Below are 21,162 nucleotides of genomic sequence, written 5' to 3'. Positions count from 1 at the left end.
TCGTGCGTGTGGGTGGTTGTATTTATTCCGTGCGCGCGTGTGTTATGCATACGTATAAATAGAGAACTGCCCAAATCCAACCTCCGAACTTGCATGCATGCACCCCTAATAATATGCACGTGCGTGTGTTAGCCCACCTCATCATCCACACAAAAGCATGTTCACACCCATGCATGCTCACTACAAACCGCGTGCGTGTGGGTGGTTGTATTTGTTCCTCGTAAAGGATGTTGTTGGGTACTATTGTGGAAATCATTGTTGTCGATTGAGGAGCATTGTTGATCTTCCATGATCCTTTGTGCCATCTGCTGGCAATCTTTGTTACAACTATGCTGCTATTTTGAAAATCTTGCAATATTTTCACGAAATCAACTAAAAAGATAATGTCATGAGATTTTCAAAATACCGGTTGTTTTTTTACTATCTCAACATTGATGCAAAAATTATATAACTAATTCATTGTGCAATTATATATTTAAAATCTAAAATTATTTATTAATTTATCCTTAACATTTTTATGAGATTTTCCGATAATGTCCCAAGAAAACCCTCAAAATTTGAAAAATCTCCTGAGAAATTCCTGGGCGGTTAAATTCCTATGAACAAGATTTGTCCCTGTGTTTATTACTATCCAATGCTAGACATGCGAGGTGTTTCTTTTGTTGTGCTTCTTCATCTAATTATTTTAGTTGCCCATGCCTGATATTTAAATCTCACCCTTTGTCTTTTTATTTAGTCTTTTCTTGTTCCCACGTCCTCTTCGTTGACCATATCTTTCATTGTAGATCATGAGCATATGCAATGTTCATTTTACCACTCCAATTTGTAATCTATGCTTTTATAACACTTAGGCAATGTTGTCAAAATCAATATCGTATTGCAAATCATAATAGGAGTTGAATTGTATTGAATCACAAATCGTATCGTAAATCATAAGACTTTTTATGATTTTCTTGAAAATATGGAAAATATAAATAAGTCAGAAAATAAAAATAAAAAACTTTAACACTATCATGACATGGTATTACTTTAAAAAAAAATTAAATGTTTTTTTATCTTTTCCTATTTTTTTTGTCCTTATAGAGATTTTCTTTAAAAAACATGCAAGGATCCTTTAATAACTTATGTTCTTGATGCCTTTCTTGAATGCAGAATCATATTGGAAAAGCAATATTTGATTCTATAGACCGTTGAAAAAAGATATTTGGATTTCTAACTATCATTCCACAATACATAAGTCAACACGATTGTAGCCATCAATAAAAACATTCTAGATGAGTCATACATCAATTTGGTGCTTTGACCAATTAAGAAGTGAGAAATCATTAAAAACAAAGCTCTCGGATTTAACATTGAAGAGACTATATATCATTTAATCTCTTATAAAGAACAAAATAAAATATTTTACCTTTTCTAAACGATTCTTAATGCTCCCACCAATTTAAAAACAGAAAATGAAAGCTGTGTGAAGCTGAAAATAGAAGAAAACAAGTATAATTTGAATCATAAATCGCAGGATTCAAATCATAAAATCATTTCAGTTGACCTACTTCACAATTTTACTTGGCTATTGTTAATGGGCATTGAGGTGTGTTTTAGGAGTCTAAAGATGAAATATGTTTTGAATTTAGTGGGGAAAAAAGGAAAAGAAAACGTAGTGATTATTCAATGATGACTTCCCAAGATTTTCCAAGAGAATGGAGTCCCATCGAGTTCATTTTGAGGGTCTTGTTTGGATATCAAGTGGAAATCCAAATAAGACTCTCACAGTATTATCTTTAAAAAAAAATGACTCTCACAGTAGTCACCTTGTCTCTTTTGCATGAGAATTTAACTGTAGTGTTTGGATAATGGTTGTCTTTTGAATCCATTTGAATCCAATGTTTTATTTGTTATCCAAACACAGTGAAACGTGAAAATTCATTTATTTTATTTTCTTTTTCCACTATCCAAATAGGTCCTAAATGTCTCAACTTGTGTGGTTGACTATTACATTGCACCTTTGGGAGTTTTGTGCTCTTATTTCCAGCCCTAACCCTGGATCAAGGAGGATGTGCAAGATTGGCAATCTGTGTGAAACTTTCGCCACATCTTCTATCATTAATCTTGATAATGTGATGATAATGAGACGTCTTTCACTTTTGTTCTTTCCAATTGTAGACAAAATAAGGAAAATAGACGATGATATTTAAATCTTTGAGGGCCTGTTTGGTAGCGACAAAAATTTAGTCTTGGAGAACCTATCTAGGTCAAGCTCATCCTAGCCTTGTCTGGTCCGGTCATGCTATTCCAGGATGAGTTATTCGCATGTTGTTTGTCAAGCACGAAGAACAAGGGAAGATTATTTGGCACGTGTCTTTGGTGCATGTGTACATTGAAGACTTAGCACGTGGTGCATGTGTGGTTCTTGAAAATATAGTGGCATATGTGGTGCATGTGGGGTGCTTGAGATGTACAGTGGTACATGGATCGGATGCCCAACTTGGCATATGTGGCAATGTGGCACATGAAGGGCATAAAAGGTTGAATGTGACATCTTTGCGGTGCTTGAAGATGGACAATGGCATTTGTGGCGCATTGTCATATGTGACACATGTGGCATGTGTATCACAAGAGTATAAACCTCCATGTGCCATAGCAAGGCTACTTATTGTAGGAATGAGGAAAGGCCCCCAATGATTAAAAAAAAAAAAGACTTGTCGTCCTTATTTTTTGGCGCTATGTGCAGACAAGTTATGCACAAACCATGGACAAGAGACTTATCAGTCAGGGACAATTTTCGCTGCTACCAAACAGACCCTTAGTTCTTTTCTTTTTTTCTTTTTTTTTTTTCTGTGGTCTTTTTAGTCCATATATTAAAGACCAGCTCATTGTTGCAGGGTTGCCTTCCGTCGTCTCACAATGAACATCCAACGAACATGGTTAATGCAAGTGATGTAGTTAGTGTTAAACAACTAGGCGATACCTATTTTCAGCCAGTGGGAGATCAAAATATCCACCCATCCTTGTTTGAGACAAATAATGGAAAAGATTTTGAAATGGTTACGACAGGAACTGATGAAACCTTGAATTTGTTTGACCAGAATACCTTACAGACTCAAGACAGCTTTGGAATATGGATGAAGTACATTGTCAATGAATCCCCAGGTGGTTTGAGGGGTCTGCCACCGGTGGGTCCAATGTCAACTGATCATGCATCAGGTTCACCTGTGACAATGGAACAGTCTTTGCCTCAAGAGCAAGTTTTCAGTATAACCGACGTCTCACCTGCATGGGCTTCTTCAACGGAAGAAACCAAGGTGTCATCCTCATTGCCATTTTTTGCAAGTGCTTTCAATATAACCATAATTTGCATTCTTTTAATTGTCATAAATGTTGGAATCCACAGTTTGATGCATTTATATATCAAAAGCTAAGCTAGTGGATAGTCTAAAATAAAGTGATTCTTTCTTATAAATAATGCTTAAAAGACTCGGTGACTCAGACCGACTCATCCCGTAATTGAGTTGCAACTTAACTGAGTCAGGGGTGAGTCGGCACAAGTTCAGGGGTGAGTCGTGGTGTCAAACTGGATCGGGTCTGACTAAGTCTGAGTCATAAAACCATAAATCAAATCCTCCTTGCTCACGGCCATGCGATGTTTTGTTATACTGATGGTATCACTTCTCATACCTTTTTTGTTGGAATTCAAATCCAACTTACAGGTGGGATTGCCGGGTTACTGTATTTTTTTTATCACAGCTTTTGTGTCATAGCTGGAAGCATGGTTTGAAAATGTCTAGACTGTGTTACAATTCCTGTAATGCATTAGGCTAGTCTAACCATTTGTGGAGTGTTGAAAATGCCCAGTTTCTTAAATCATGGAACTCTCCATGTCCTCAAATGCTAATTCCAAGACCTACAGCGGGGACAATGACATTTGCTATACAAGCCATTGATGTTTGTGTAATGGCTTCTGCAGGTCATATTGATTGGGCATTTTCATGAAGGTCATACTCATCTTGCCAGTTCCACTTTCTATTGCGTCTTTGGTGATCTATGCGCTCCTGCAGAAATGGTTCAAGTTGGGGTATTTCGTTGCATGGCACGGCCACAAACACCTGGCTTGGTCACTTTTTACTTGACTTTGGATGGGAACCAACCCATTAGCCAAGTTCTGAGTTTTGAGTATCGATCAATTTCAATCAGTCATAAGAATAATGGGCTGGATTTATCTGAAGCCGATGAGTCCAAGTGGGAAGATCTACGAATTCAGATACGACTTTCTCGTTTACTCTTCTCCACGACTAACATCACTACCATTCTGTCAAACAAAATTTTACCAAATGCTATAAAGCAAGCAAAAAAGTTCTCCTCCCTTACCCCTTCCTACGAGAAAAAATGGATGAATTTTATCGAGTCAGTTGAGACCAACAAGGAGTCATTTTCAGAAGCTACTCACAATTTGTTTGAGCTCTCTTTGAAGAACAAATTCCAGGAATGGCTTTTGGAAAGAGTGGTTGAAGGATGTAAGACAACTGCCCGAGACCATAAAGGTCAAGGGGTTATTCATTTGTGTGCTATGCTGGGTTATACATGGGCAGTTAATCCATTTGTGCATTCAGGACTTTCCTTGGATTTTCGGGATGCTTGTGGTTGGACAGCTCTACATTGGGCGGCATATTACGGGAGGTATGGATTCTTTCACAGATACATGAAATCGCAGAATATGCATAATTGCAGTTCGATAATTATTTGATCATGTATTCCTCTTATAACTTCTCATCAGCATTTCATACATCTTAGTCATTAATGTGAAGAATGATGTTGGACTCTTATCCGTTAGCTTCAAAAATATATGACTAAGTTCTCCATATTTGAACATGGGCTTATCTTCCTTGCTATAGGATTCAGAAGGTCTGATAAGTAGTCTGTTCTCTTTGGCTAGCTAGACTAATGAAGCTTTTGTGTCTACAAGATTATGGAACTTCGGTCCTTTAATTGGGCTGTGTTTGGACAGACAAGATATTAAATTGCAAATGCCGTGTGATCAAGAGGTTATAACAAAAGTTGACGACAGTTCCTAGTATTCATACTAAAGAAGTAGCCTCAAATTGCTGTTGCATTCCTTTGAAGTCCAACTTAAAAGTAATGTATTGCAATATGGAGCCACATCCGCAGTATGAATGCTGTTGAAGAAAATACGATTTAGCTATTTCGCACCTTTATGCCAATAATTGCAATTCAATTGGATAATTCTTACAAAGGCACCCTTACTCTGTTTTGACTGATGCTGTTGTTGTCTGCAAACTGAATTTTCGACACTCCCTACAGCTGCTGTGGTGCACCTTGAAATCAGTTTTGTTTGTTTGTTTTGTTTTGTGGGTACGGTTGGGGTGGGGGTTCTGGTTCCATTGGGGATGCTCTAGCTCTTTTATTTATTTATTTGACTCGGTGATTCAAACCGACTCGGTGATCTGTAAAATTTACTGTTTCTTTTACCCAAGACGCACAAAATTGATAAAATGTCAATTGACCCATTTACGTAACACCAATTGCTTCTTGTGAGCATCTGTCATGACAAAACTGGGTCAGTGGCAGAGGTCTGATCTACTGTCACTGAATGCAAGTGCTTCGATCTAAGAACGCATAACTGCTTGATGAGATCACTATTTCTTTCTTAATGTCACAAAGAGCACATTTGTCAGGAGCTTTAACTTGCTAATTATTGATATGATCATGGATTATGATATGATCATCTACTGGAATAGGGTGAGAGTCCAGTAAGTGAAAGGTGCAGGGCCAGGTGGGGCTAAAGTGGTGAATATGGCTTTGTTCTGGAAATGGACATGGCAGTATGTGGAGGAAGGTCGCATGTGAAGGCAAATTATCTCATTAAATATGGTGTCTATAGAAGTGGGTGGTCCACAAAAGAATTGCCCAAGTACTGTGCATCAAGTTTATGTGAAAGGTTGTACTTCGGGTGGACAGCTAAAACCTTGGTCAAGTTTCCTCCCATCCATTTACTTCATACATGGTAGCCTGCCTGATGAATGAAATTGCCCGACTTCTAGGGACCGGGCACGTAAGGGTGGGGCTTGTCTGATGGATGGTTTGGTTCCCATGTGAGTGCCACGTTGGCACATGTGGGTATTAAGGGGGCCTCAGCTTGAGCCTATTGGTATAATGAAGATGCTCTTTTGCTGCTTTGCTTTTGGTTGTTGTGGTTTATGCATGAACGGCCTACCATGCATGTTTGTCGTCTTGCAATGAAATCATGTTTCATTCTCAGAGTCACTTGTCAATGTTTAGTATTCACATGTGGAAATCTGTGTATGCAGGGAACGGATGGTCGCAGTTCTCTTATCTGCAGAGGCGAACCCAAGCTTGGTTACCGACCCAACTCCCAAATGTCCTGGTGGATACACTGCTGCAGACCTGGCATCGATAGGAGGTCACGATGGCCTGGCCGCCTATCTTGCGGAGAAGGGTCTACTAGCGCATTTCCAGGCTATGTCCATATCAGGTAACATAACTGGCACCCTTCAAGCCAGTACAACTGATTTGGATAAGCTTGAGAACCTCAATGAGGAGGAGCTGTGTATGAAAGATTCGTTGGCAGCATATCGCAATGCTGCTGACGCAGCGGCTCGTATACAAGTTGCATTGAGGGAGAATGCGCTAAAGGTACGGACAAAAGCAGTTCAGTTAGAAAAACTAGACTGCGAAGAATACATAATTGCTGCATTGAAGATTCAGCATGCCTTCCGCAATTATAATGCCCGAAAGAGGATGGCAGCTGCAGTCCGTATTCAGCACAGATTCCGGACTTGGAAGATCCGCAGGGAGTTTCTCAACATGCGTCGACAAGTTATCAAAATTCAAGTAAAGTTCTGGCAATTTCATCAAAAATAATTTTCTTTTATCGTGTCCATTGCATTCAGGATGGGTTGCTAAAATAAGTTGTTGTCTCATGGACTATGATATCCAAGTCAGCTATGGTTACCCAGGGTAGTAGGATTAGGAATCACACTCTTCCGCACATGGAATGTTGGTGTGTGAGAAATCCAGGCTGTTCAAAGTGGCTCCACTGTGTTTGTGCCGTCACCTGAAAATCAGGCTGGTTGTCATCGGGGGGGCCATGCATAGAAATCAATTATGAAACATTGGCTGATTCTCTTTGAAGTCCATTTTTGTTGTGTGGTCCACCTGATGGTAGTCTTGGGCCGGATTTGGAATCCTACTCTCCGGCACATGGCTTATTGGCATGTCTGAGATCCGGGCCTTTCATCAGGTGGTCCTACACTGTGTTCTCCGTCTCCAGAAATGCACACTGGTTGTCATCAGGTGGTTGTGGATCCTCGGCCAATTCCTAAATGTCCATTTTCGTCACATATGGTCCACCTGATTGTTGCACCTCCTGATTTCGTTTGCCACCCATGTGGGGCCCACCCAATGAACATCCCGGATCTTGCGCCCATGTGCCACATTGGCAAGTGTGATGGGTAGGACCCAAATCCTACCCGCAGGTAGCTGTTGCATTCCTCATAACATCCTGATTGCATGGCATTTTTAGTTCCACTCTACTCGCAAATAGCCACCATGTTTCTCATAATATCCCGATCGTGTTGTGCTTTTAATTTTGCTCCTGTTACGTGATACAATTGGGATATCTATTCAGGCTGCATTCCGTGGACACCAAGTAAGGAGACAGTACCGCAAAATCCTTTGGTCGGTTGGAGTGCTTGAGAAGGCGGTTCTACGCTGGCGTCTAAAGAGGAAAGGCTTGCGTGGCCTTCAGGTTGAACCAGCTGAACCTGTTACAGCAACACAGGCACAAGAAAACGACGTCGAGGAGGATTTCTACCGGATCAGTCGGAAGCATGCTGAAGATCGGGTCGAACGATCAGTGGTACGGGTCCAAGCCATGTTCCGATCATACCAAGCACAAAAAGAATATCGAAGAATGAAGCTGGTCTTTGATCAAGCACAGGTAATGCATTTTGTGGGAACTCTTTGGTCTTGTTTTTGGGGAAAATCCACTTAAATGGTGTGTTTGGTTGCACCAAATATCATGATATTTTCTGCCAAGTTGGATGATTTATCATGAAATATCATGATATTTGGAGCAACAAAATGCATACTAAGAATTTTTTTTAAAAAAAAACACTGTTGTTACATTGGAAGTCAAAAGTAATCTCACAGACCATTAGATGGGTGAAGAAAAAGTCAAGATGGGGAACTGTTGGGGTGAACCAAACAGTCTAGCAACACTTGCTAATGGAAAATCAATCAAAACATGCTTAGGAAAAAGAGCAACACATGCTGGAAACGGTATTTCACTGAAAAGTTCAAGCATTTTTCATATGCGTGGCCTCCAGTCCTTCAATTGATTCGCTAATACAATCATGACCAAGTTGCTATAAATATTAGAATAAAAAACTACTGAAGGCTGCATAATGCATATGGAGACCAAATTAGCTAAACGACTGATATGACATCTAATCGAGGCTGGTTGGAATTGCGGGCCCACCATCCAATTGGACCATTGATGTGGTCCAGACCATGGATATGATGCAGGTTCTCGGTCAGACTAGTTTGGACCATCAATGCAGTCGATCTGGATGTCTAGGTGGTCCAGATCTTCAACCTGAACAATTGGATAATCTGTAGTTCAGACCCTTTGATGGGCCTGATCTGGGCTCGATTTGTGATCTGAATCAGATGGGTTGACCGTTGATCAACCGACAATTGGACAAGGACAACTTGTCTACAATCGGATGATCGGGTTGGGTTTTGTCAACTGCTTTTGCCACTTTGCCAAAACAATAGCTAAAGAAATATTTTGGGGTAACCCTGGCTTTTGGTGGATTTAAGCTATGATGCACAGATACTTAATAGGATATTTTTCAACTGAATCATATTGTTTTAGATTCCATATTTTTGAATTATTGGCATTTTCTTGCATGTCATAATATATGAACCATGCATGTGTGCTCTAGAAATTGGAAATATTACAGCTCAGTTTAAGTTCAGCATGCTAGAATGATTGAAAGCAGTGAATTGTTTGATCATCATCATCGCCAGCTTTAAATATTGTCTGAAGCCTATACATCTCACCTGATGCATACTAGTATACTATTGCCCATGAATTTTGGGAACAGGATTCGTATAGCCAACCCAGATTAGTTGGGATAAGACTTAGATTATGATGATGATGTGCCACAACATTGTAGAAATACCCATTTCTTCTTATGCATTTAAAACACACTGTTTTACCAAAAGGCATCTGAATTATGAGAAGTGATCACATACTGGCAATGGCACCACATTTTGTGGCACCGTACCATCTTTCCCGCCAACATGCCACTTGTGTAGGACATGAATGCAGTGAAAATGCTAGACCCCACCATGAAGATTACCACTCATGAGAATCAGGATGATCCACTCTCTCGGTAGGCCACACCTGTATGTTGGTCCAAGCTGTCAGTTGTGCATTGATTACAACAGTGGGGCCCACCTGATGAGAGGAATTAGATTCTTGTCCCATGTTGATTTCTGTCACATGTCCTACCATTACCATGGTGGACGAGTGGTATGTTGGCAGGAAAAGATGGTACTGTACCACAAGTCGTGATACACTGCCTGTACTATTTCAGTTCCCCTGAATCCTACTCCTAGGAAAGTGAGGATATTTCAGCCACATCTGTCATTCCATTTCTATAGTTCATGGTGATAAATTTCATAAAACATAGGGGGTATGATGTAATTTTTCCCCTCAAAATTCTTAACAAGATGTTATTAATGGGACTGCTTTTGTGATTAATCTCTGGGTCAGATAACCTTGGATGCTTTGTCTTCTGCAGTTTGAACATGATGACTTTTGATTCCAATCGTCGAGAGTAGCAGCCAGCTGTGCCGGGCTCCCCTGTCATCATCTGTCGGGCAGTTTGCTTTGCAGCATAGGCTTTTATCTTATGCAAAAATAGATTGCTATTTCTATTAGTGAGATGATATTTCCATCCCTGAAATTTGCTACTTCCAACTACTGCAAGGGCAATTTAGTCATTTTGGGGATTGCCGACTCATTCACTGAATATGACCATATTGATTGTGCAGGGTTAGAAGTGTCGAATTTACAAGGTGGAATAGCATTCCCCATCATGTAAATCTTCCCCCTTTAGGGCCTGTTTGGCAGACACCTAAAATGAGTTCATCTCATTTTAGTTAACCATTATTACATATTCTACTAAACAAACAGGCCCTTATTTAGTTTAGATGTTGTACAGTTGACCCCATGTTGTGTATGATTTGATAAGCGGATCTTGTTGGGACCTTGACGATGTTTGGTGTTTGGTTCCATCATATGATCTGGCTTTGAATAGTGAAAACATGGTTTCAGAAAAGTTCTAAGGTAGTGTGAATCTTTTGGATGCATTAGATACATGGCTTCTTCTTTCTTTCTTTTATTTATATATATTTTTTTGTGTGTGGATGTTCTTTGAAACTTGTCTGGCCCCAGTTTCCCTGAAAATCAAGGGCCTGTTTGGATGCTACTTCTACAAAAAGGGTTTTCTGCAAAGTGTATACTGACTATGCCGGGCAATTTTCCAAAAGCCAATCCAATTGGTTTTGGGTGAGCCAGCTTTAGGGTTTGCAAGAGTGCATCCAAACGCACAACATGAAAAGAACGTTGGTGGCATTTGGGTGTCAGATACCCCTTTTGAGGGTGTGTCCAAACAGGCCCCAAGTTATTGTATACAGGAGGCATGAGCTCTTTAGTGGCAACAAATTGTAGACTCGCTATTGGGCAAGAATCTCGTTCATCTGGGGCTCATGGTTGTGTAATTTGGGCCATTGATATGATGTTCCCTACCCCAAAATCTCCCAAATGGGTGTCCCAGATCCTTCTCTTCTTTTTTTTCCTTCACTTCTCACCCATGTGTTCGCGTGGATATGATCTAGTGCATGCCAAACAATAGAAAGTTTACGGTTATGGTTGTCAGAAAGGACTAAAAAAGGCTATGTATCAAAGACATTCCAGGATGGCCTAGCCTAGATCTTTTGAGCGGAGTTGGGAGTTCCATCTTTCAAGCAGAGTTCTTTATGTGTATATATATATATATATATATATATATATATATATATATATATATATATATATATATATATATATATATATATATATAATTTGTTATTGGTAAAATCGGACCGACCAAACAATAAGGATGAGATAGAAAATAGAAGGCAAGTAGCTCGGAAGAAGAGATCGGATGGGAGCTCGGTTCAGACCACCGAGCATGACTTCCACGGCTAGCTTAAGCACTAGCCACAAGCAACGATGTCAGTTTTGGCGGATACCTCACGGCCGTAACTGACGAACGACTACAGAAGCCACCCTTGAGAGTGACCCCGAGGACCTAGACTTTATGATTTGAGACCAACCTTGGTTGCCGACTTTAGCTGCCAGCTCCGGTCATTGAGAATCCGACCAAATATGAAGGCGATGTCCAAATACGAAGGATATCGCCTTCATATTTGGATAGGATTCCCTCTGTGATCCTCGGTGAGGAGAGATCCTTTGCACAATATGCTCCTGCATGATAGACTTGTTACCAGACATAGAAGAAGCTTTGGAAGGCTATAAATAAGAACCTTGTCTACGGAAAGAAAAGATGTACGCACAAAAACCCTAATATTTATTTTTTATTTTTTATTTTTTTAACACACGCACACACACCACCACACACTCACACCGTAGTGGGATTTCACCACCTATAGGTACTCGAACCCTCAACCAGGTGTTGAAACTTCTAAGAGTCTACCACCAAAGTAAGAGTAAGGACCCGTGCAAAAACTCTAATTTGATTAGACCCAGATTGCCTATTCTAACTTTAACATTGAAAGGTACCTTGCTATAGTTAGGGTCTCTATTGTTGTTTGCTTTTACAGATACACGGTGGTTCAGTAGGAGACGGCCACACTTCACCATCAACAATTTGACGCTGTTTATGGGAAACAACAGTAAAGCCATTCCAAACTCACATGTCATATTTCCATCCAATCGACAATGGCAAAAGGTAAAAAGAGAGCCTTGGCCACCATTGCCACACAAATCCCTGCACTAGAAGAGCACTCCATAGATCCCAAGGATCAACCTTTGCAACATCAAAATGAGTCTACTCTTGCGATGCCCGCACAGAGATCCTGCAATCGGGGAGGTTGGCTTGTTTCCTTTGAAAATCAAGTCGAAGCCTTAACCGGCAATATAAACCGTATAATACAAATACTAGAAAGGCAGAATTCGCCTCCCGACCATGGAGGAGAAGTACATACGGCAATTAAGCTCTCTCGACCTCCTCAAGCACATTTCGACTTGCACAGAGGTAAGCAACAACCGAGGTAGCATAACCATGCATGCACCCATACCGTGAGAACTACCGTGCTCGTCGACTCGAGTTATACCACATGCTGGAGAAACGAAGATGCGGGAAGGCTCTCGAGGCAATGTCAAAAAATGAGGTCCCCTGAGAGGCCGAGCTCAGGGAGATACAATGACAGATCGGCGACATCTGATAAACATACCATGCCCAGGTCCCAACCTCTGTCGAAGACATGTTGGAGGAAAGTGAACCCGATCCAAGTTGAATCGATTCAAACTGAGTCAAGTTTGAGTCAATTTCTGTACCGAGTTGAGTTCGGTTTAGCTTAGACTTGCCTCGAAATTTTTTTGAGCTCAAAAAATCAGCTCAACTAGGCTTAAACCCAGTTTTGAACCGAGTCGAGTCAATCTTTTCCGAGTTGAGCCATGTGAGTTAACCGAGCTAACTTGGTTTGTGTACTGCTCTATTTCTGATGCCAACTCGTGGTCCCCAACCAGATCAAACTCAACTGAGACCGAGTCAACTCAGATGAGACGCATCTAACTCAGTCAGAATCGGCTATTCTTTTAGATTGATTATTTTCACACATCAAAACTAACCATCTCACAAAGTGATAAATATGCCTGTTTATACATATAACCTCATATGAATCCCTCTCATACGTAATTCAGTATCTATGCTAATCTAATGCGTATGTGTCGGAGGTCCGGCATCTCAACCGTCGAATCCTTACCTTCTAAAACAGCCAATGAGGTACCTTCTTCTCAGCCCCAGTTTCCTTAATGGTATCCAGAGTAGGCTTCCATGCTTTGCCTGAAATTTGTCTGTTCAAATACTCTACCCTCCCTTCGATGCCGTCGGTCAGCGACTGTCGCCCACCGCTCCTTTCCGCATTCTCCACCGGACCAGCCTTTTTATCCAATACAAACTCCTCTCCTTTTCGAACGCTCACCGGACACATCCATCTCAGCAGGGGAAGGATCCTGACTTGGCTTGGAAACCAGCCGAACCGCAGGACTGAACTCGCCTTCGATAGGATCCTACGAGTTTCGTCAGCCGATAGTGCCACGGCCCTCCCTCCCTTCTGTGGGACCATCACATAGACCTTCTCCAGCTTGAGCGTCTGATCGGCCGGCAATGGGGCGGGCTTGTTTCCGGCCACAATGGAGCGGAATTCGGCCACAAAGTGTTGTGGGTGGTCGAGCATTAGCTCTGCGACGGTCAGCGGGCTGTCGAATTCATGGACCGAGCCGTCGGGAAGTATGACTTTTCCAGCGAAGGCTCGGGCCCAGCATGCAACGTACTTCCCCATGGAATCAGAAGAACGAAATGAGATTTGGAGTTTTGAGTTAATTAAATAAATACGTTAGTGTAGAGAAAGAGGTGAGTTGAACGAGTGCATGGATTTCTTTTTGCTTTAGTATGCGTTAACCACATACTACTAACTTGTGGCAGCTTATGCATTGTACATGCTGCATGACTGATGTACATCGATGATCTGATCCAGACCGTCAGAATTGTGGAGACTGCTACCGATTGAGATAGCCTGATAGTTGAGATCGTAGGATGATGTTGATCGTTAAATTTGTGGTCATCAGTTGAAGGGTTAAAAAGGAAATAAACGGTTAAGATGGTTTAAGATCATCTGGGCCAATGATGAATGGCCTGGATTAATTATTGAGTGGGCCACCATTATACAGTAGAGTAGATGGTTCCAACTTCAGAGACAATTCCAAACCTTTGATCACTACGTTGTTTTTCAGTCAGGGACGGTCCTGTAGGGCCAGGGCTAACCCTGGCCAGCCTGGCCCATTTCCACCCTATGCAACGGGTCCCAAATTTTGATGGTCTAGATTGATCTGCAGGTATTGCGTAATGGTAGTTTGTGACAAACTCACACCAGAAAGTCGGTGTTTATTAAATGGGAGAAGAGAGAGGTTTGTTAAACTGCCCCCAACTTGGGAAGGGGGGGGTGTGGTGGACTTGCTCTCTCGAAAGTCGTCGTCTTGGTCTAACCCCCTGGCGTAAGTTAGAGCCGGTCAATACCTTACCTTCCAACGGGGACTCGCCCCACATGTACCAACATGACACGTGTGCGTGAGATCCAGACCGTTCATCAGGCAACACATGCCTCCGTACTCGGCCAGGTTCAAAATCAGGTTGGTCCATCCATCAGGTGGTCCACACACGTGTATGAAAGAATGTACGGTAAATGTAATGATTGATCAATGGTCCATGCGCGATTCTCTCCGGCTCACCAAATGCGCGCACCAGCCTGACTCAAGCCGAGTCGCATGTCGTGGATCCGAATGCACTGATGGATATCCCTACACCTCACACACGTGTGCCATGTTGGTACGTGTGAAAATTTTCCTTGGCTGAAAACCGTTCACATTTCACCGAACATGACCGTTCTACAACTGCAGCATAGTTTTGCGGAATTAGGGTCTGTTTGGGCGGTGGGATTAGAAGGGATAAGGTGGGATGGGATTGTTTGGGAAGAATGGCAAAGCTTGGAATTACATTAAATAGAATTGCATTGGGTCCCATGCCAATTTCACTCGATATTAGCAAGTTGTTGTAGGTCCTATCATGATGTGTGGGCTATATCCGCACCATCCACCCATTTATTGAGATTATTTTAGAGCATGGGCCAAAAAATCAGATAAATCTAATGCTCAAGTAGACCCCACCATAGAAAGCAATGGGGATTCAACACTTACTGTTGAAAACTTCTTTGGGGCCACATAAGTTTTGGATCTACCTCATTTTTAGGCCCATGCCATAAAATGAGGTTACAAAACAAATGAACAGTTTAGATATAACACGTGTTATTCTCAATAATTTCAAATGATGGTGGGTATATCCATTCAATGTACCACCGTATTATCAACAAAGCAGGGCATTAATCTTATCCCAATGGCAACAGGGGACAATCCCTGCCATGGGTGATAATTATGTTTTTTGAATCCCATCCCTCCTAATCCCTTCTAATCCCACCGCCCAAACAGACCCTAAGGTATGTTAGGTTCATAGGGTGAAAATGGGCCCAGTCAGGCCACGCCTAGTAAGGCCAACAACAGGCCCAGGCCCACAGTGAAATGCCCAGACTGTGATGGACCAAAAGAAATATAATCCAAGCCCACCCTGTAATCGGACCGTCCACGGTCTTGCCTGAGCCCGAACCTACCAACCCACTTTTGTGCAACATCTTGGATGTTCATCAAGTGGGGCCCACCCTGCTTATTGTATGTCATAGACGCCCTTGAAAGTTGAAACCCTAAACGGGCCGTGTTGGGGCCCACTGGCACTCCCGCATAACCTGAGCCGTTGGATCAATTGACATGCTTAAAATCTTAGCTCATGGACCCAATATTTGAGTCTAAGTTTCTGCAAAAGGTGGGCCAGGACTGATAGCCTAACAGGCGATCCTGGTCCATTGATTGCTTAGTTTCGATAGCCCGACTGCCGATCCCGGCCGTTTAGATTCCACACAGCTGGCTTTAGTCACATGCAACGCTCAGATCACCATCAGAGAGGTTTAGGCCTACCTCTGTGCCTTAACTAGGCTTCATCAAAACCCTCAATTAAAGTAAAGAGCAAAGCACCGACTGCCTAAAGCAATCTAGGTGGGGTTGCAGTGGGCTGGGCTGGGTGGGCCTAACCTTGATAGGCCCAGTTAATAAGCTTCTTAGCCTTCAATCAGAAAAGGGGCTTTCCACATGATTCTACAAATGTGGGGCCCATGTTTGGTCATCCAGGGCGTTTATGTGATGGGATCCATAGTAGATAAGGGAAGCCCAAAAAAGGCCCATTTTAGGAGATATACATGACAATGTATTTGTAGTCCACTTATCTAACGGTTTTGCGGTTTCACACTGGAAGAATTTTTGCAGCATATGTTACCCGTGCTGGGCCCATCGATTCAACGGTCTGGATGACTAAACAAAATACCACGTATGGAATCTGAGCTTCTATAGACGTGGGGGACCAAATGTACATATGGGCCCATATCTACGGTGGAGATCAGCCAGATATTAAATCTACGACCCAATGAAAATTCCTGAGTTAGTTACATTTGTAATGATGTGTCTACGAAGGTAGAAAGAGGGTCCACACGATTCGGTTCGGTCCGGGGGTGAAACCGGAACTGAATCGTTACTTACGATTCCAGGATTTTCAAAACCGGAACTAGACCGTTAGCACCCTAGAACCGAACCGGAACCGGACCGTGAAAACCAGTTCGGTTCCACGGTTATGGGCTTTTTATAATCCGGCCCAATTGCATATTTTAACAATACTATTAAGGTCTTGGAACCATACAATCGGGAGTGAATGGATGGGAATAACTTCATATCAATTCTACGACGGTTTGGATGTTTTACCCACTAGAGATGTGGACACACTGTTCGAATTCATGGTTCGGATCCACGGTTCAGTTCAATTCTACGTACCCCCAAACTAGAATTGAACCGAACTAAACGGTTCTTTAATTTTGGAGCCAGAATTAGAACCGGTGCACTCTAGAACTGGACCATTTCATCGGTTCCGATCCGGTTCTACGGCTCTACCGGTTCAATGTGCACCCCCAGCTGAATAAGTGGTTAGATATGCGCAATACGCACTCCCGCCATTCCAGCGACGGCCCTAGCATGGAGGGACGCGGATTGTGTAACGAGGAGCTCACCGTGCTATAGCGTGTTGTGGATACTTTTGGGGCCCTTCTTGATGTAATTATTTTATCAAGTCCGTAAATCCGTTTTCCCAAATTATTTTTAGTCATGAGCCAAAAATTGAAGTATATCCAAATATCAGGTGGGCCACACCACAGAAAAAATTGGGGATAATGATGTCTACCGTTGCATCCTTCCTGGGGCCCACAGTGATGTTTATTAGTTATCTAACCCGTTGATTTGGTTACACAGACCCGGATGAAAGGAAAAAATATATATCAGCTTGATCCAAAACACGTAGCCCCCAAGAAGTTTCAACGGTAGCTGTTCAATTCCCACTTTTTATTGTGGCGTGGTCCACTTGAGCTTTGGATATAGTTAAATTTTGGTACAGTGTCCTAAAATGAATTGTAAAACCGGATGGAAAGTGTGGATATAAAACATACATCACGTTGGGCCCCACAGAGTATCCAGTGTGATGAGCTCCTCTCTACATGGAGAGGAAAGCGAAGTGCTCGTGTTCCAGCTGCCACACGTGTCAAATTATAATTTCCAACCAAACATCTGGTTGGGCCCACAGTTGAGACTTGAGGGGCCAAAACATCAATCTGCTCCTTTGGTGGTTCACATGAATGGATGAGATGCACACCATCCACCAGATTTGAACCATCCAACCGTTGGTTTACATGAATGGATGGAATGAACACCGTCCATTTCTTCTGTAAACGTGTGACCCATTCGATGGGAAGACCATACAGATACTTATCCCGGGAGATCCACCTGATGAGTGGCATAGATCTTGCAACTTCGCTCGTGCAGGGGCGAGTAGACTCGCAAGTTCACTCGCGCGAGTGCAATGACCAGGCGAAAAAGAAGAACTTTGATACTCTAGCAAAGTGCGACGGATGATACACGATCGCTTGCGTGACTATTTGCTGACATGGATGGAAGATTTTATGTGGATGAAATCCACTCCGTCCATCAGGTGGACCACCCTATGTTTATATATGGGCACAAAAGTAAATTCAAACTTCAGGTAGGCTACAGCCTACACCAGATGAACAGTATAGGCTAAAGGAAGATCGCTCTCACATGTATGGTCTCTCGCCAAGATAAAAGACAACATATTGTTCAGCTGAACATGGTACAACTATTCTTATCACAAAACTCAAAACAATTAACTATACTGACACAATCAACAAAGACTCGGATCTAATTTCAAAAATGCCCACCTCTACCTAGCATGGAGGGACGCGGATTGTGTAACGAGGAGCTCACCGTGCTATAGCGTGTTGTGGATACTTTTGGGGCCCTTCTTGATGTAATTATTTTATCAAGTCCGTAAATCCGTTTTCCCAAATTATTTTTAGTCATGAGCCAAAAATTGAAGTATATCCAAATATCAGGTGGGCCACACCACAGAAAAAATTGGGGATAATGATGTCTACCGTTGCATCCTTCCTGGGGCCCACAGTGATGTTTATTAGTTATCTAACCCGTTGATTTGGTTACACAGACCCGGATGAAAGGAAAAAATATATATCAGCTTGATCCAAAACACGTAGCCCCCAAGAAGTTTCAACGGTAGCTGTTCAATTCCCACTTTTTATTGTGGCGTGGTCCACTTGAGCTTTGGATATAGTTAAATTTTGGTACAGTGTCCTAAAATGAATTGTAAAACCGGATGGAAAGTGTGGATATAAAACATACATCACGTTGGGCCCCACAGAGTATCCAGTGTGATGAGCTCCTCTCTACATGGAGAGGAAAGCGAAGTGCTCGTGTTCCAGCTGCCACACGTGTCAAATTATAATTTCCAACCAAACATCTGGTTGGGCCCACAGTTGAGACTTGAGGGGCCAAAACATCAATCTGCTCCTTTGGTGGTTCACGTGAATGGATGAGATGCACACCATCCACCAGATTTGAACCATCCAACCGTTGGTTTACATGAATGGATGGAATGAACACCGTCCATTTCTTCTGTAAACGTGTGACCCATTCGATGGGAAGACCATACAGATACTTATCCCGGGAGATCCACCTGATGAGTGGCATAGATCTTGCAACTTCGCTCGTGCAGGGGCGAGTAGACTCGCAAGTTCACTCGCGCGAGTGCAATGACCAGGCGAAAAAGAAGAACTTTGATACTCTAGCAAAGTGCGACGGATGATACACGATCGCTTGCGTGACTATTTGCTGACATGGATGGAAGATTTTATGTGGATGAAATCCACTCCGTCCATCAGGTGGACCACCCTATGTTTATATATGGGCACAAAAGTAAATTCAAACTTCAGGTAGGCTACAGCCTACGGATGAGGAAACAACGTTAAAATAGTCCAAACTGTCTGTGGGACCCATCATTTGGTCTTTATGCCTTTCAATCCGCTCATCTGTCGTGCCATAACAGGATGAATGGATTCGTAGAAAATCAGTACATCCAAAGACTTATGCAGTTCACACCACGTGATTTCAGAGTTTTTAGTTAATTTTATACCGTTTTCTGTTATGTGGCGCACCTAAGTTTTGGATTGGTTTGATTTTCATGATCAACGGTGAAAATGTGACGGTACGCCTTATAGACGGGGTGGATCTGATAGTAACGTCATCTATATGACGACTTATAGTCAGACTATCCGATTGGTGTACATTCATTGGACGGTTAAGATTAACAATATCCAATGGTCTTAATTTAAGCTAACAAATGTCCACCAACCAGAGGATAGGATTGTTCAACTAGTACGATTTTGAGAATGTAACTCTACGATATAGTTCGACAATGGTTTTAGTTAAAATAGGCCATGTGTACAATTTCTAAGTGCCTGCGTATCAAGCGGCATACTCCGCACGAGTATCAAATAACCCCCCGAAGCAAAGTAGTCCGCCGGACTACTTCCTCAGTGTACTTCATTTATGGTCTCCAGCGCGGGCCTCCACTGCCGGTAATTAACCATGCGGTGACCGGGGAAACCGGTATCCCGCTCTTCACACTCCTCCGCCACGTGGAACTCATTCCTACCTCTCTCGCTCTCAGGGAAAACCCTGCAGCTCCCGTCGTTCTTCTTTTTCTTCCGACACGTGGCGTCCATCCGAGAGATCTCATCTTCCGAAACGCGAGAACTGATCCTTGAAACCGGTAGCAATAGGTACACCTTCCCGGCCTGCAATTCCTCATCGGCTTTCATCGCGGTAACTCGGCGCGTGCGTCTCAGCTCCTCGGCCTGACAGATCACGTGACCCGGCCACTCGAGCATGAGCTCCGCGGCTTTGGTGGGGATTCCGATGCGATGGAGATTTCCGTCGGAGTCCAGGAATTTCGCGGCGAGTTTTAGCGGTTTGAAGAGGCACGAATTGTAATTTCCCATCTATTTCTGCTCTTTTTCTTCTTCTCTGGGTTGGGGTTTGAGTGCCTGAATCGGGAGGTTTGGTTCGAGCGTTTATATAGAGAGGGGAAGGTCAACGGTGGAAAGAGTGACACGCGGCACGTTAGTCTGCGTTGAAGACCGAAAGAGTGGTGTATGTGGGCGAGAAGTGTTGAGTACGCGGATCTTCTGCTGCCCACTACACCGTGTCTTCCACGCGCATAGCCTTACATTTGTGGGGCCCACAATCTCATTGTTTTGTGTGCGGACGTCACCGATATTGCGATTGACCACGATGGTGTGCGAATCGCGTGGGAATCCACTGAGTGCACCCACCGCCTACGTCTGCAATATCTGGGCCGTTCATCAGGTCGGCCATGCTGTGAAAATGACGGAGACGGATTGGCTACTCCCCCTGACACCAGCCCCGTGGCTGGTGGTTAGTGCTCCGTGGGCCCCACTATGATTTATTTGTTTCATCCATTCCGTTCATACATTTTTACAGATAATTTTAGGTATCGATACAAAAAATTATAGGTATATAAATCTCATATGGACCACACCACAGGAAAAAAAAATTTATTGGATATCCACCATTAAAATCATCCTAAGGCTCACCGTACTGTTTATTTAACATCCAATCTGTTGATTGCGTCATAAAGACCCAGATGAAGAAAAAATAAATATCAGCTTGATCCAAATCTTTTATGCCCCCAAAACGCTTTTAATGGTCAATGTTCATTCAACACTGTTTCGTGTAAT

At 42.6% G+C, this 21,162-nt stretch overlaps 3 protein-coding genes across 4 annotated transcripts in view; 1 reads left to right on the top strand and 2 right to left on the bottom strand.

The window, feature by feature from the left end:
• The window catches only part of LOC131231495 (calmodulin-binding transcription activator 6), a 44,631-nt gene extending 34,208 nt beyond the window's left edge, over positions 1–10,423 (top strand). Inside the window, exons 9-13 of one of the 2 annotated variants that reach the window (XM_058227716.1) lie at positions 3,084–3,299; positions 3,962–4,671; positions 6,321–6,864; positions 7,661–7,972; positions 9,846–10,423. In XM_058227716.1, the coding sequence (XP_058083699.1) occupies positions 3,084–3,299; positions 3,962–4,671; positions 6,321–6,864; positions 7,661–7,972; positions 9,846–9,866 (1,803 nt within the window). In that variant the 3' untranslated portion in view covers positions 9,867–10,423. Of the gene's footprint in view, positions 1–2,879; positions 3,300–3,961; positions 4,672–6,320; positions 6,865–7,660; positions 7,973–9,845 lie in introns of both variants that reach the window. The other variant, XM_058227715.1, reaches the window with a different exon arrangement.
• Positions 10,424–12,773: 2,350 nt separating this feature from the next.
• Positions 12,774–14,771, bottom strand: LOC131231049 (uncharacterized). Its single transcript, XM_058227132.1, has one exon. It carries the CDS (start codon positions 13,672–13,674, stop codon positions 13,099–13,101), a length of 576 nt encoding a protein of 191 aa, XP_058083115.1. The 5' UTR covers positions 13,675–14,771; the 3' UTR covers positions 12,774–13,098.
• A 5,164-nt stretch (positions 14,772–19,935) lies between these two features.
• LOC131231816 (uncharacterized) lies at positions 19,936–20,403 on the bottom strand. Its single transcript, XM_058228122.1, has one exon. It carries the CDS (start codon positions 20,401–20,403, stop codon positions 19,936–19,938), a length of 468 nt encoding a protein of 155 aa, XP_058084105.1.
• Positions 20,404–21,162: the final 759 nt, after the last annotated feature.

The sequence above is a fragment of the Magnolia sinica genome, chromosome 17, assembly GCF_029962835.1.
Source record: "Magnolia sinica isolate HGM2019 chromosome 17, MsV1, whole genome shotgun sequence".
Lineage (NCBI taxonomy): Eukaryota > Viridiplantae > Streptophyta > Magnoliopsida > Magnoliales > Magnoliaceae > Magnolia > Magnolia sinica.
The sequence above is the reverse complement of the archived record's forward strand: the minus strand, read 5'-3'. Positions and strand labels throughout refer to the sequence as shown.